This window comes from Nicotiana tomentosiformis, chromosome 7 (genome assembly GCF_000390325.3).
Source record: "Nicotiana tomentosiformis chromosome 7, ASM39032v3, whole genome shotgun sequence".
Lineage (NCBI taxonomy): Eukaryota > Viridiplantae > Streptophyta > Magnoliopsida > Solanales > Solanaceae > Nicotiana > Nicotiana tomentosiformis.
Window position 1 is genome coordinate 98,545,618 of NC_090818.1, and position 14,552 is coordinate 98,560,169.

Genomic DNA, 14,552 nt, shown 5'->3' on the forward strand with positions numbered 1-14,552 from the left:
CATTTTTAATTTTAAATTAACTCAAATGCAGATTTATTTGTGTATCAATTCAATTTAAGTTATAATACTGATTAGATAAGATTATTTTAATTAATATAAAGTACTTATTGGGTAAAGCATTAATTAATAATTGTAATTAAAAAATATACTTAAACTATATAAACAATTCATATAAAATTACCCACAAAGTAAATAAATTAAAGTGAAGTACTTTTAAAAATCGAAGAACCACGTAAAAGTTACTTTCTTGCCTTCTGCTTTCATTTTTGGTTTTGCAAATGAATCAAAAATGGAATTTGAACGAGTTAGAAAGTTTTTGAAGTTGAGAAACAAGTATTGCTAATCAGTTTAAAATACTCCTGAGGTTATGATACCAGTTAGGAAGAAATGGGAAGAAAAAGAGACGGGTTAGAGGTTTTAGTAAGAGAGGGTACTTTGGTAATAATAAAAGTATGTAAGGGATAATAGGGTAAATTACTTGGTCAAACTCAAGCAGCTTTTAAACCCAAAAAAATAAGTTGGGATAAACCAACTTATTGCTTTTGGCTTGTTTTTAGTTTTTTGGCTTAAAAGCACTTGACTTTTTGTCTCTTAAAATGGGAAAAACAACTTCAGCTTGTTTCTTATGAAAGATTGAAAGTAAATGCTAACCATGATAGATGCCGAAGAACCTGTTGGATAGTATCATTGAAAACTTGTTGGAAAAGCTTAAGTCACCTGAATCTTACTGGAAAAGTCTTAGCAGCTAGAATCACATTGAAAAGCTTTGATCACAAGCATTTCGACCAGAAGTTACTTAAATTAGTCGACATGGTAGTTGGATGTGGTGCTACCAGAATTATCACTGCGAGAAAGCGTGGTGCCATTGGAACGGAAAAGACAGTGGTGTCGCTAGAAGAGTTACCAAAAAGAGGAAAAAAGACAGAAAAGCTTTAAGCGGGCATACTGTATAAGGCTGCAGCCAGCAAATGAAAACTACTTAAGTCTCTAACAAGATCGCAGATGATATGTGAGAAAATAAAAGAGAAGATATAATTTTTATTTGATTATTTAATGAATACAAAACAGCTACATAGGTGTTAAACACAAAACACATGATATTGTCCGTTGTGTAGAACATCTAATAAATACGTACTTAACAATTCTAATACTCTAATCTAATTCCAGCATTTTAAACCCTCAACATTCTTGACAAAGCCACTCTTCTCCACTCGTGGAAACCCATGATTTTCACTGGTACAACGTTTTAGTAAGCTACTACATTATTAACCTCATTAAAATTAGTAAGCTGATTACATTTCATTTTTTAATAAATACTCCAGAGAGCTTTAAGATATTGTATGTCAATGAGCAAAATAGACAGAGATAGAAAGCAAACCTCTTGCGCTTCAACAAATTCAGAACGTGTAAGATCAACTGCTACTTTGTTTTCAAGGAAGTGCATTCGGAGCATCAAATAGACACTAGAAATCCAAATGGCAGAGTGTTGCAAATCTACTTCTGGCTCAAGAAAATTGCAGAGAACAGTTGTAAAGCAATGTAAGAAAATACCTATAGCATGACACACTGCAGAAATCACATGTACCAACAATTTAAATAATCACTGACCATATTATGAAATCCCTTTCTTCTCCACAAAATTGAAATTTTGCATGGTGAAGTGGACTATTTGTTAGATGCGTATTGATACGCTAAAAAAATATACAATCATAATGATGTAGAACCAATAAGGAGAGGAAGGAGATAAGGCCGGGAAGGAATGAGAAATGGCAGAACGGGGAAGAATAGAGAGAGCACGAAGAGAAGTACGAGAAGAAGATTGAGAAAAATGAGAGAAAGAAGAGAGAGAAAAAGAGGGAGGACAAAGAGATAGAGCAAGAAACCATAATCATAAAATCAATCTATATAATATTATATAAGTCACCTCAAAACAAAGTACAGGAGGGTCTTATTTGTAAGCTAGAGATTTTAAACAATTTAGAACTCTTGCAACTTAGCAGCGGATAGTCTAGTATACATGTCAAATGGGAGCAACCTGCAAAGGGACAACCCGAAGCCTGTTCAGCCCCCTTCTTAAGGGGCCTCGGTTGGTTAGTGTTCTATAGGGTTCCATGACCTCCCCTCTCCAAGAATCCGCATAAAACTAGTGCCAAACCCCCAGGTTAGAGAGCTCGGAGCGGCCCAGAACACAAAAAATAAACCTTCAAAATTGTCGGATCCCTTGGATGTGCGACTATGACGAAGAACTTTCATCTCATCTATTACAAAGATTGGACTAATGCAAGAAGAATGTATCAAGATATACTCTCAGATACTCTGACTCGCAGGAAGAGTTCTCCATGAATGAAGGTGAAGAAATGTTATGCATTAGTAATATAGTATGTCTCAACTTAAAAGAATCTTCTTTTTTCATATTATTGTTTTATAAAACACAATTAATTAATTTCATGTTCAATAAAATTTGAGATTCTTGTTTTATTTTTGCAGTGTACAACTTATTTTTACAGCATTTGTTTACATAGAAATATAAAGGGCTAGTCCACATTATTCATTTACTTGTGTCATTGCTGGATACCTCTGTTTTAAAAGGCGTTTCTGGGGCGAGCCCCGGGGCAAGGCGTACCAAAAACACCCCGGGGCGATGGTGTGGGGCGAAAGTCTCAAGAGGCGTACGCCCGGGCGTTCGGGGCGCGTGTTTTTAGTAAGGAGTAAGCCTCAGAGACTTTTTCAAATTAAAACAAAATTTGTTGAATTAGTCCTTCATATAATACCCAAATTCTCAAAAGTCAGTTTGGTAATTACTCAAAAGGTTTAAAAAGGAACTCAAAAGTATTAAATTTAAAAGTAAAGACCTTTTTATTGATTTAAGCCCTAATTCATGGTTTTCCCAATTTTTTATCTTGTCCGCTAGTCTGCTAATATCTCCCAAAATCAACGAATATTTAATTTTTTTTACAAATACAAAGAGAACTACATTTTTCTTCATAGCAGCAAATTCAAAATTCAAATTGCAGGTTATTCATCCTTTTTGTTCCTCCATATAGAAAACTTTATTCTTTGACTCAAATTACTTGTGCTTGTAAGTAACGTATAATAGATTGTTTTGATTAGTTTTTTGTGGAGATGGAGCACACATATATATAGTTTTCTTCAATATTTATGCAATTTTACCTGTTTATAAATATTTACTGTCATTATATTATTTTATAAAATATTAAAAACTAAATACCTATGGGGCTTACGCCCCGCTGAGGCATATGTAAAACGCCTCGCCTTACGCCCACGCCTTTTAAAACACTGCGTGGATACTTGAGTTCAATATAACACTTTTTTTGAGAAAAGGGTAACTTTTGAAAAGAATTACACCTGAAGCCTATTTTGTCCAAACCGAGGAACCGAGCCCAAAACCGACCAATCCGAACCTTTTAAAAAACGAAAAAACCGAATTAATTTCGGTTGGGTTTTCAGTTCACCTAATCAAAAACCGAAAACTGAACAAACTAAATTGAACTATTTGAAAACTGAATTGAACCGATTGACACCCACCCGTACTGATATCAAATTGTAGGTTGTAGCATTATTAATAGAAGAAGGGAGAAAAGGCAGGAGAAGGAATGATATTGAGGAGAATGAGAGAGGAATGAGAGAAAGAAGAGAAGGGAGAGAAGAGAACGAGAGAAGGAGAGAGAGATAACCAGAGAAGTTGTAATACCAAATGAGCAAATGTTAATCAAGTCCCATCAAAACAAAGTACATGAAATCCCTATTTATAGGATATGGATTTTAGAATATTAAAACTCTTGAAAATACTATAATTCTATCTCTATCCAAAAAGATAGGGCTCAATAAGACCTTATTTTTAACTATCATTCTTTCTAGCTAGAAGATAGATTGATTATCCTTAATTGATAGACAGGATTTTATTTCTAACTAAAAGAGAAACAAAACCAAAGATAGAAAATAGTGATGATGATATCTAAATGATCTACATCGCTTAAGGAAGATAAACATCAACCCATCTAAGATAGAAACAAGCGCGCTTACCTCTCACTCCATCACTAATCCCAAGCTTTTCTAGCTCCTCTGCATGAATATAACAATTCAGAATTCAGATATAAGAATAGAATCTAAACCAGATGGAATAAAAATAAATTGCTAGAACGCATTCTCGAGCTAAGGGCTGATTTGTGTGTTTTTGCAAAATTTCAAGACAAGTACGAAAACTTACAGGCTCTACCAACAAGAAGATACGATATTGAAATTTAACAGAAAGGTTAATAGTAATTTCCAGTTCCTATCTAAATACGACATCTAGCTAGGCCCAGGGCAAGGACAAAAAATTTACAGTAAACCCCATGAACAAACTGCTAAGACTAGAGAACCTATAGAACAAACTTTAAACAATAGTTGTTTCAGTTCATGGACAATAATGAGTTCACTTCACGCAGTCTTAACCAAAAATGTAATTGCTGGAGGAATGCTCATTTAGATCAGTTGATTCAACATTGTTGATACCTTCTCTAGGATAGGTTTCTATCTTAAATTATAGAAGATCCTCAAGTAACTTAGTTCCAATGTTTAAGAAATTAAGATGGTCAATTAGAATCATGGGAATTACAAACAATTTCAAGATTTAAGGAAGATTTAGAGAAAAAAAAAATTGGCCAAAAATTGAGAGTTTGGAGCACACTAAGTTGACAGTATAATTTAGTAGTACGGCGAGTTGTGACATATTGTACCAACCCGTGATTTGCTAGACCAAAAGCATTCATCGTCGAAGTTTGGTTACATGGTAAAGAATAAAGGTTGGAAAAAAAATCACTTAATCCTCCAAATATGGAAACATGCATGACAGATCTATTACCCCGAAAGTTAAGGTTGCTACCCAAAGCTGCCAAGTGTGATGAAACCCATAGACCAAATTAGGAAACCAAGTACTAACTATACAGAAGGCTGAATGTAAAACAATGTGAAAGATATAGAGCCTAATGCACCCAGCTTCACAGAACCAACCTTGAATAGTTTGCAGGCCAGACTGAATCCTCTTTACACACTCCTTAAAAAGTCCTTTTGGACGGTTAAAAACAACTACTGTAAGGTCTACCAGCGCATAAATAGCACCTTTAGGTAGCCATTCTCCATCAATAGGAGGTGGTGCCAACTCAAGCTTGTCTTCCCAAGTCCGTCTCACACTTCCAAAGTATATCGGTTCAGAAAATTCTTTGCCATTTCCTGTTAAGTTATTAAGTTGCTCCTCAAGGTGAGCTTGTCTTCCAGAGAGAGAAGATCTGTCTCTGTAATTCAAATCAGAACGAGAAAGACTTCCATTGACTGCATCAAGCTCCTTAGTCAGTTCCTTGATCTGTTGTGTCCTCTGTAGATCACACTTCATGGCAGCATCCAATTTGTCAACATGTTGAGCAGCATTCTTGTAGTCGCATATCCGGAGTAGATAAAATACATGCAACAGCTCGTTGTAAAATAGCAAACCAAGGCATTGCTGTCTCTTTTAAATTCGAAAGAAGAAATAGAACATCAGTTGACTTCAAAAGCCCTATTTTCAAAATCAGCATTCATAAAAAGAATTGTATGAAATTGTCTCAGTATTGAATCCATTCAATATGTAGATTCAAAAATGTTCACAAGTGAAGCTATTGTAGTAAAGAAAGGAACAAATGTTCCTATTCTCTGCAAAAGGACTCCACAGCACATACACAGAGAAAGAAGTAAAGCACTGGACTCACTTTTTCTGATTCAATAGATTTCCATATTACATTGCATCTGTTGACAGCATCTTGAACGGAACTTTCATTCTCCCATTGCATGAGGTGCACATGCAAGATTGAAGTTGCAAAAAACATCTAGTACCACGAAGAAGCGAAATAGTGAACACTACAAATAACCAGATCATAAGGATATAGTTAATGACTCATATTGATGACCAAACAAAAGCTAGAAATCATTTGTATCAAAAATATAGGTGTCTGTCCTTGTGATTTAGAACACGAGTCATGGAACAATTACAAACAGACACACCTGGCACTAGGTTCATGATTACACTGGAAGGACTCCAAGTGGATACATGCTTGCTACCATCAGTTTGTTTCCCAACCAACACTTTTAGTTCTTTTTTCATTTCACAACCCATGTTTGGACACTAGAGTACCTCAATTGGAACCAGAAAAGGACAACAAATATATAATAATAAATTTAAGATTAATTACTCTATGTAATAGCAGGAAACGCTGAAATCCCAAAAGCTACAAGAATTAAGAAAAACAAAACGTTCGACCGTCTCCAAGAAGCAGTATGAGGTCAATTTGTGAATTGGAGGACGAAAAGAGAATGAGAGAGAAACCTGTTATTGAGACATTCTGTACAATGTAATGATAATTGAAAAGTCGCGTTGCAACTCATGTAATGTAAATACTTCTAAATATCTGGGCCAGTTCTTCCATGATCATCTATGTTATGACTAATGGAATTTATAGAATTTGCTATATTACACAATCCTTCAAAACCCCCTTTAAGGTGTGGGATACGCACCGCATTTGATCAATTCACTTAAGGTGCATTGACCACAACTACACAAAGAAGCATAGGTTGGTCAGGGTTTTTAGTCACAATCTTTGGGTTACATATATATGCATGTATGTGCATGGCTGCATATAGATATGCACCTATTTAAGTAAAGTAATAGGGATGTTTGCTATTTATCGTGATATACTTGTGCAATAAGATAGGTATTTACACAAATTATTCATATTTCTTTTGGTTCAGTGACTTCTCAATCAAGTATATACACACACATGCATCTCATACTCTATATATACTAGTCGTATCTCAAAACCCATATCCGTACTCTTAACTGCATCCTTGAATCATAAAATTTAGGAAATGACAAATCTGACTTCTAGATCTATATATGTATCGGACGCTTGCACCCGCAGCCAAGTAACATAGAGAATGTGTTCTTAACGGATTCTATTTGTAACTTGCGATGGGATTAGGTTATACAATAAAAGATCTTTTGTTTCATGCACAAGTTATGCATGCATTATAATGCAAGGATTGTAATCCAGTGAATCACATTATTGGATTATTGTAGTTGCTATCGCATATTTGGTTTTTCATACTTAAATCTGGATATATCCATTTAAAATGTGTCTTCTTTAAATTAGATAAAGTTTTGTTTTCAATAATACCTTGACCTATAAAACTAAATCCCGTATCCAATCTAATATTAGTTTCTAGTATCATATGTGACACTACTACTGTTTCAGTTCATATAACCCTATGTGACTTCACACGGAGTTGAAGAAAAATAAAGACTTTTGGAACTTGTGATCTTAAACATGTCAAAGTTTGTGTAGCTATAAGACTTTTGAAACTTGTGGTCTTAAACAATCCATAACATTTGTGTTATTATAAAAGTTTGTCATTAAAGGTAAAATGAAAAATTTAAGTTAAATTGTTTCAAAGCTATGTAGACAAGGTGGGTTTCTTTGATGGTAAGCACCCTCCACTTCCAACCAAGAAGTTGTGAGTTCGAGTCACCCCAAGAGCAAGGTGAGGAGTTCTTGGAGGGAAGGATGCCGAGGGTCTATTGGAAACAGCCTCTCTACCCCAGGGTAGGGGTAAGGTCTGCGTACACACTACCCTCCCCAGACCCCACTAGTGGGATTATACTGGGTTGTTGTTGTTGTTGTTGTTGTTGTTGTTTCAAAGCTAGAAAGGGGTTATTAATATTAAAACGAAATAGGGTCACATAACTAAAACAAAGGGAGTAAAAATAATTAGTATCATAAAATTAAAAATTATATATAATTTTTTTATAAGGAAAAAAAAAATTAGGTATATAATTATAAATTTTAAGTCTATCAAGTAAAAAAAAATTGAAGGAAAATTAAAATTAGGTATATTAAAATATGAGTAACAATAAATAAATCTTGCATTGCTCTTTTTTTTTTTTGATAAGGTAAATTGTATTAATCAAAAGGGAGAAAAAACTCCCGTATACAAGAAGTATACAAAAAGTAGAGAATTTACATCAGAACATGATTCCCTACAAATGACGCCCAATCTTCTACACAAGCAGGGGCTACATGTGTGCACCAAAAAGCGATCAGAGATAAAAGACTATTCTTAAGATGTGAAAACGAAGACTCAATCCCCTCAAAAACTCTCCTATTTCTCTCTCCCCAGACTAACCACATGAGAGCTAACGGGGCGAACTTCCACGCCTTTTGCTTGCTTCTTCTACGGAAACCGGCCCAGCTATATAGCATTTCCATAGTGTTTGGCATCACCCATTGAACACCAAAGAGATTCAGGATTGCCCTTCATAGACCCCAGGACACAGGGCAATGCAGCATAAGATGATCAACTTCTTCCCCTGAGCTTTTACACATGTAGCACCAACTAACATGTGTAATTCCTCTCTTTCGCAGATTTTCAGATGTCAAGATCACTCCCCTCGCTGCTAGCCACGCGAAGAAACACACCTTCGTGGGCGCCTTAGGAATCCAGATCGATGAGTATGGGAAAGTAGCCTACTGTCTCACCAACATACTCTGGTAGAAGGACTTTACGGTGAACAAGCCATCATCACGCAACCCCCATCTCCAAGAATCATAAGATGGATGGGGCATATCTTGCCCGTATAGCAGTGCCAATAAATTTTGGAGCTCCGCAATCTCCCAATCTTGCATGTTCCTTCTAAAAGAGAGGTCCCATACTATCCCCCTTCATGCTCCTTGCGTATTTGTTGGACCATCAATTCCTTCTGGTTTGAAGCTCTGTAGACGTGTGGGAAAGAAACCCTCAGAGTAGCCTCTCCACACCACTTGTGATTCCAAAAGCTGATTCTCCTTCCATCTCCCACCTTGTAAGTGATGCTGCCATAGAAAGCTTCCCAGTTCTTCATGATGTTCCTCCACATGCCACACCCGAACAGTGTTGTGATTGCCTTGGTCCTCCAACCCCCTCCCGTGGAATCATACTTTTCTGCTATGACCTCCCTCCAACCCTCTTTTAAACATCAAAATTCTGTTATAAAGAATTTCTCATAATGAATCAATACTACAAACATTATTAGAAGCAATTGAGAGATATGAAGAGATAATTAAATAAAGGGCATTTTTGTTATTTACTTGTCTAATACAAGCATTACCAATACGTAGTTTTTCATATTGAGTTCAATGTAAAATAAATACGCCAACTGCAACTAGACCTGTCAAGTGGTCCATGTCGACCCACAAACCGACCCATGTAACCCCCTTAAAATAGGCCCCTAACCAATCCCCAACCCTCTAACCGGCTAGACCCCCTCACTTGAAGGGCTTGACCAAGCCCATATTTTGACCCATTAACCTAGCCCAATCGGAACATGGCCTATGGTACCCGGGCCGAACCGACCCAGTAAGACAAAATTGAAAAAAAAAGGAAAGAAGAAAGGCCCCCTGCCGCAAGAGTTAGTCAAATTTATTTGAATACCTATTTTTTCCAAAGTCGTATTGTAACGAAAATTTGTGATATTTTTTATGAGAATTAGTCACTTTCATTTTTGTATTTCAAGTTTTCAATTAGCCAATTTGCAAGAATGTACATTTTTCATCCAAATTTCAAATTTGACCATTATTAAAGGCCAAACAACTAGATAGCTCCTTAAATTTGGCACAAAATGTCAATTAAACAACTCAACTTTGCCAATGACTAGTTGGACACCTCAATTAGACAAATATATCTATTATGAGCTTTTCGCTCAACGAAATCAAACCCGTGTAATTTACACATTGATGATATGTTAGATAACAAATAAAGTACAGGCACATGTCATTAGCAGAAAAAAATAAATTAGGTGTCATTAGAAAAAAATCCAAAAAAATAGATTTCCGCCTTCCCACTTCTGTCCTTATGCTTCTTTTTCACAGAAAAAACCAAACAAACTACCTACACCTCCCAACACTCTGCCCCTTCTTATTCTTCTTAACAAGAAAAACGAGACAACATTTGTCCCCACCCTTCATCCCCCTTTGATTCTTCTCCTTCAGAGAAAATCAAAAAAACCTTTCCACCTCCGCCACTATTATCTAATCCACCGCCATTAAGGAATCTCCCAAACGGCAAGGGTGCAACAGCCTCTACCATCACTAAGGGATTCTTCTTCTTCTGTTTTTTCCAAGTGTTACCTAGTTCTAAGGCATCCTCTACCATGAAAGCCCTTCCCCATTCCCCAGATCTTCCGCCTTCTTCACCCAACATATTTTTGAGAATCTTCTGCACTAGCTTGCTCTCAGTGGAAATAGTTTATGGTTGAAGCTCTTTTAATGGAGGTGTTGCAAGTGTTGAGTGTATTTGTGGTGGCTGGTTTTGCGTAGAAGAGGATGAAGTCTGACGAGAGTGGTAGTGGTAGTGCTGGTGGTGCCATTGTTGAGATTTTACCGAAGAAATCAAAGAAAAGTAAAACGTGAAAAAAGAAAGCCATGTCAGCTCATTGTAAGCCATTTACGCGCTTAAAATTGCATGAAAAATACATTCAAGCTATGTCAGACTTCTATATTCACGAGACACATTCCTGCCCAGTTGAGGTGTATCCGATCATTAGCAAAACTGAGATATGTGCCAAGTTTAAGGGGTTAGATATTTAGCCATTATTATTTTTTGAAATGGTATGTAGTATTGATGTCAAAAGCAGCACTAAGAAGGGATTGCATACTAGGCCCTCTTTACATTCTTGTTCCAACCCCTCTTATTCCAGTTCAACAAGAAATCTTTAGTTGCTCTTGGCATGGTCAATTTCAAAACCCAAGAGACTGTAGAGCATTTGCCACACTAGAGATGTGACAAAGCAGTGCAAAAACAAGTGGTTGTGGATTCAGCTTGTTCTTTGCATAAATGGCATCTGTTAACTAATTGTATTCTCTCTTCTTTGCGGCTTATCATGGGTCAGGCACGCTTCTCTAAAGACCAACCACACAAAACACATGACCTTAACTAGTGCATTTTTTCCTCTACCTCGTCTCATTAGGAGAATCAATAGCATTCCTGGTAAATGGACCTTGGGCCTAACAACCCCAAAAGTTGGCTTATGAGGTCAGGATTGCCCAAGACCATATAAGGAGACCAAGAACCTCAAATCCCACCGATGTAGGACAACTCAACACACACACACACACGCACACCCCCACGCCCATGCCTGCAAACTAGAGCGTGGACAACAAATGGGGGCCCAACATCGGTAACAATAATTGGGATGGACCTGGCTCTGATATCATGATAAATGGACCTTGGGCCTAACTCAACCCCAAAAACTAGCTTATGAGGTGAGGATTGCCCAAGACCATATAAGGAGACAAAGGACCTCAAATCTCACCGATGTGGGACAACTCAACAATTCCCACTTACCCTCCGGTATGACTCGAACCCACAACCTATTGGTTGATGGTGGAGGTGCTCAACCACTAGAACAAACCTCACTTGTCCTTGAACTGGTCCATTAGTTTCCAAATCTGTTTACAAGATCCAAAAAGAAATCTGATTGTTATCTTTGACAAGCATCTTGCAACATGAATTAACTGTGAAGGAGCCACTGCCTTGTCCATTCCATATGAGTTTGCCATCACTATTGTTGAGGACCTGAAATGAAGAGAATGAGCTGAAAAATTCTGAAACTTCTCCCAGTTCCTAGTCATTGAAATTCCTCCTGAAAGTGATTTCAATGGTAGTTTTCCCTGCTTTGTACTAGAGTGAGATTGGTGCTCACCGTAAAACTGTAGAAGGATGGGAATTGATCTTTAAGAGGGGAATGACCTAGCCACTTATTTCGCCAGAAGGAAATTTTTCCTCCATTTCCTATTTTGAAGCCATGTTCTGTACAAAATCAGGCCATAGTGCTCTAATGCTTTTTCCACACTCCAACTCCTCTTGGTGGTGGTCCCATGTTTGAACACCATTCATTCATTTGGTCATATTTCACTGCGATTACGGTAAGAAATAATGGGAAAATTACATTATTGATAATCTTAAGTATTTTTACAATAGCCCTATTTATATGCAATGTTTACATAGTACTATATAGCTACTTTCCGATGTGGGACAATATATATTACTACTATCTATCTTATCTCCCCTCAAGCTGGTGCATATAAATCATATGTACGGAGCTTGTTATAGATGTGACTAATACGAGGACCAGTGAGAGATTTGGTGAAAATATCTGCAAGTTGAGTATTCGACTTCACACACTTAGTAATAATATCCCATGAGAGTATCATTTATCTGACGAAGTGACAGTCAATCTCAATGTGCTTAGTACTCTCATGAAACACCGTATTTGATGCAATATGAAAGGCAGCCTGACTGATTATCACACACAAGTTTCATGTGATTGATTTCACCAAATTTCAATTCCTTAAGCAACTGTTTGATCCGAACTAGCTCACATGTTGCCATAGCCATTGCTCGATATTCTACTTATGCGCTAGACCGTGCAACCATATTCTACTTTTTGCTCTTCCATGACACCAAATTACCTCCTACTAAAACACAATATCCTGACGTAAAACGTCTATCAGAAGGGGATCTTGCCCAATTAGCGTCTGTGTATTCCTCGATCTGCTCATGACCTCGATCCTCAAACAATAGTCCTTTGCCTAGGGCTGATTTTAGATGCTGAAGAATTCGAACAATTGCATCCAAATGACTACCACAGGAAGAGTCCACAAACTGGCTTACAACGCTCACAGGAAACGAACTTATAACTGTGAGGTAATTCAACTTACCAATCAGCCGCCTATATATTGCAGGATCGCCTGATGGAAACTTGAATAAACTCGGATGTCCTAAACATCTGTGAATTAGGTTTGGAGGATCGTAACTGGACATGTTGTGGATGAATTGAGCAAGTTAAGGTAGTAAAGGCCTTATGATTTACGTCCTCTGCCAATCGTCTGTCCCAAACTAAATGACATGTTCAGAATGGACGAAATTAGGGCATCAACTTGGAATCAATAGATCGCCACAGGATACTACATAACTAAGCATCGATCTTGTCCCAAAGGGCTTTCGCCTTTTCATCTCTCTCACTAGCCTGTTTGGTTAAGTGATCATGAACACCTTGACTCTTGCACTACAACTCATCAGAGGAAGCCCAAGCTTAATAGTTTGAACTTTCCATTAAGGGCTATGAAGTAATCATGAAGTTTGAATTCCCAAAACCAGTATATTTAGAACCAAAGAACATCAAATCCCAAATGCATTGTTGGATTGAAGAGAGGTCTAACAAAATATCACCAAATAACAGAAATGATCAATTGTATCTCGCCGAAACATGCGAAGGAAACATTCTACCTGCCGGAAAAAAAAAATCACTACAGCTCAAAGGAAAATTGCAAAGTGATCGGAATAAAAAGAAAATAGTATGGATAGGTTCAGAATCACTGGACGACCAAACTGTCTTAAAGAACTTTTGTCAAAAACTGGCTGGAAAAGTGCTACACGCGCCAACGCGAGTCGGAATCTCGCCAGAGAATTTTCTGTTGGCGACGCGTGAGAGGGGTTTTGTAGGAGAAATTACGGGTTGGTCACTTCTACCTCGTGGTGGTGTTGGTTTTTGCACAACATTGACGAATAAGAACTCTAGCGGACAGACCTGCGGTCACCGGAAAATTTTCCGATTAACTGATTTCTTCTTCCCGAATCGCTAGTATTTTTTTGAACAATGAATCTCTCACAGTTGCTCTAGTACCATGTGAGAAATAATGAAAAATTATATTATTGATAATCTTAAGTGTTTTACAATAGCCTTATTTATATACAATATTTATATAGTACTATATAGCTACTTTCCGATGTGGGACAATATATATTATTATTAACCATCTCACAATTATGTTCCTCCATAAAGCATTATGTTCCACACTAAATCTCTATAACCATTTCATTATAAGGCTCTTGTTTTATACTTTCGGGTTTTTTTATCCCTAGTCCTCCTTCCTCGTTTTTTCAAATAACAATACTTCACCTTACCAAGGGAAAAACCTTGGAATCTTTATTTTCTTTCCATAAGAAATCCCTTCTCAACTAATCAATTCTCTTTTCCACCTTAACACGCATTGAAAAACAAGACATAATGTAAGTTGGAATTAAATCCAAAACACTGTTTATAAGAATCAAGCGCCCCCCAAGAGAGGTATTGTTTCTTCCAATTAGACAATCTCCTTTAGCACTTCTCCAACATTCCTTGCCATATTGATTTTGCTTTGTGTTTTGCCCCTAAAGGCAATCCCAAGTATTGGGAGGCTTTCTGTTTGACACCCAAGAATAGTGGCCAAAAGCAGCAGATCGTGAATTATGTTTAATCGGAAGAAGCTTCCTTTTGACCAATTGACAAGTAGCCCTAAAACAACTTCAAACACATTAAGAACTACTCTCAAATACCTAAGTTGTCTCACCTTGGGTTGGAAAAAATGAGGGTATCATCAGCATATAACAAATGTGAAATGGAAAGAGCTATTTGTTGTCTTCTATTCACTTTATTCACCTTCAGCAGA

General features: G+C 37.0%; 1 protein-coding gene across 3 annotated transcripts in view; it reads right to left on the reverse strand.

Annotated features, from left to right (window-relative positions):
• The window catches only part of LOC104112568 (sister chromatid cohesion protein SCC4), a 56,543-nt gene that overhangs the window by 27,057 nt on the left and 14,934 nt on the right, over window positions 1–14,552 (reverse strand). For 2 of the 3 annotated variants that reach the window (XR_011409878.1, XM_070181763.1), the window contains exons 4-7: window positions 5,745–5,861; window positions 5,014–5,506; window positions 4,045–4,083; window positions 1,379–1,500 (exon numbers count right to left, since the gene is read on the reverse strand). Coding sequence is in view for 2 of the 3 variants with exons in the window: in XM_070181763.1 (XP_070037864.1) it covers window positions 1,379–1,500; window positions 4,045–4,083; window positions 5,014–5,506; window positions 5,745–5,861 (771 nt within the window). In the remaining variant the exon portion in view is untranslated. The remainder of the gene's footprint in view (window positions 1–1,378; window positions 1,501–4,044; window positions 4,084–5,013; window positions 5,507–5,744; window positions 5,862–14,552) is intronic. The other variant, XM_070181764.1, reaches the window with a different exon arrangement.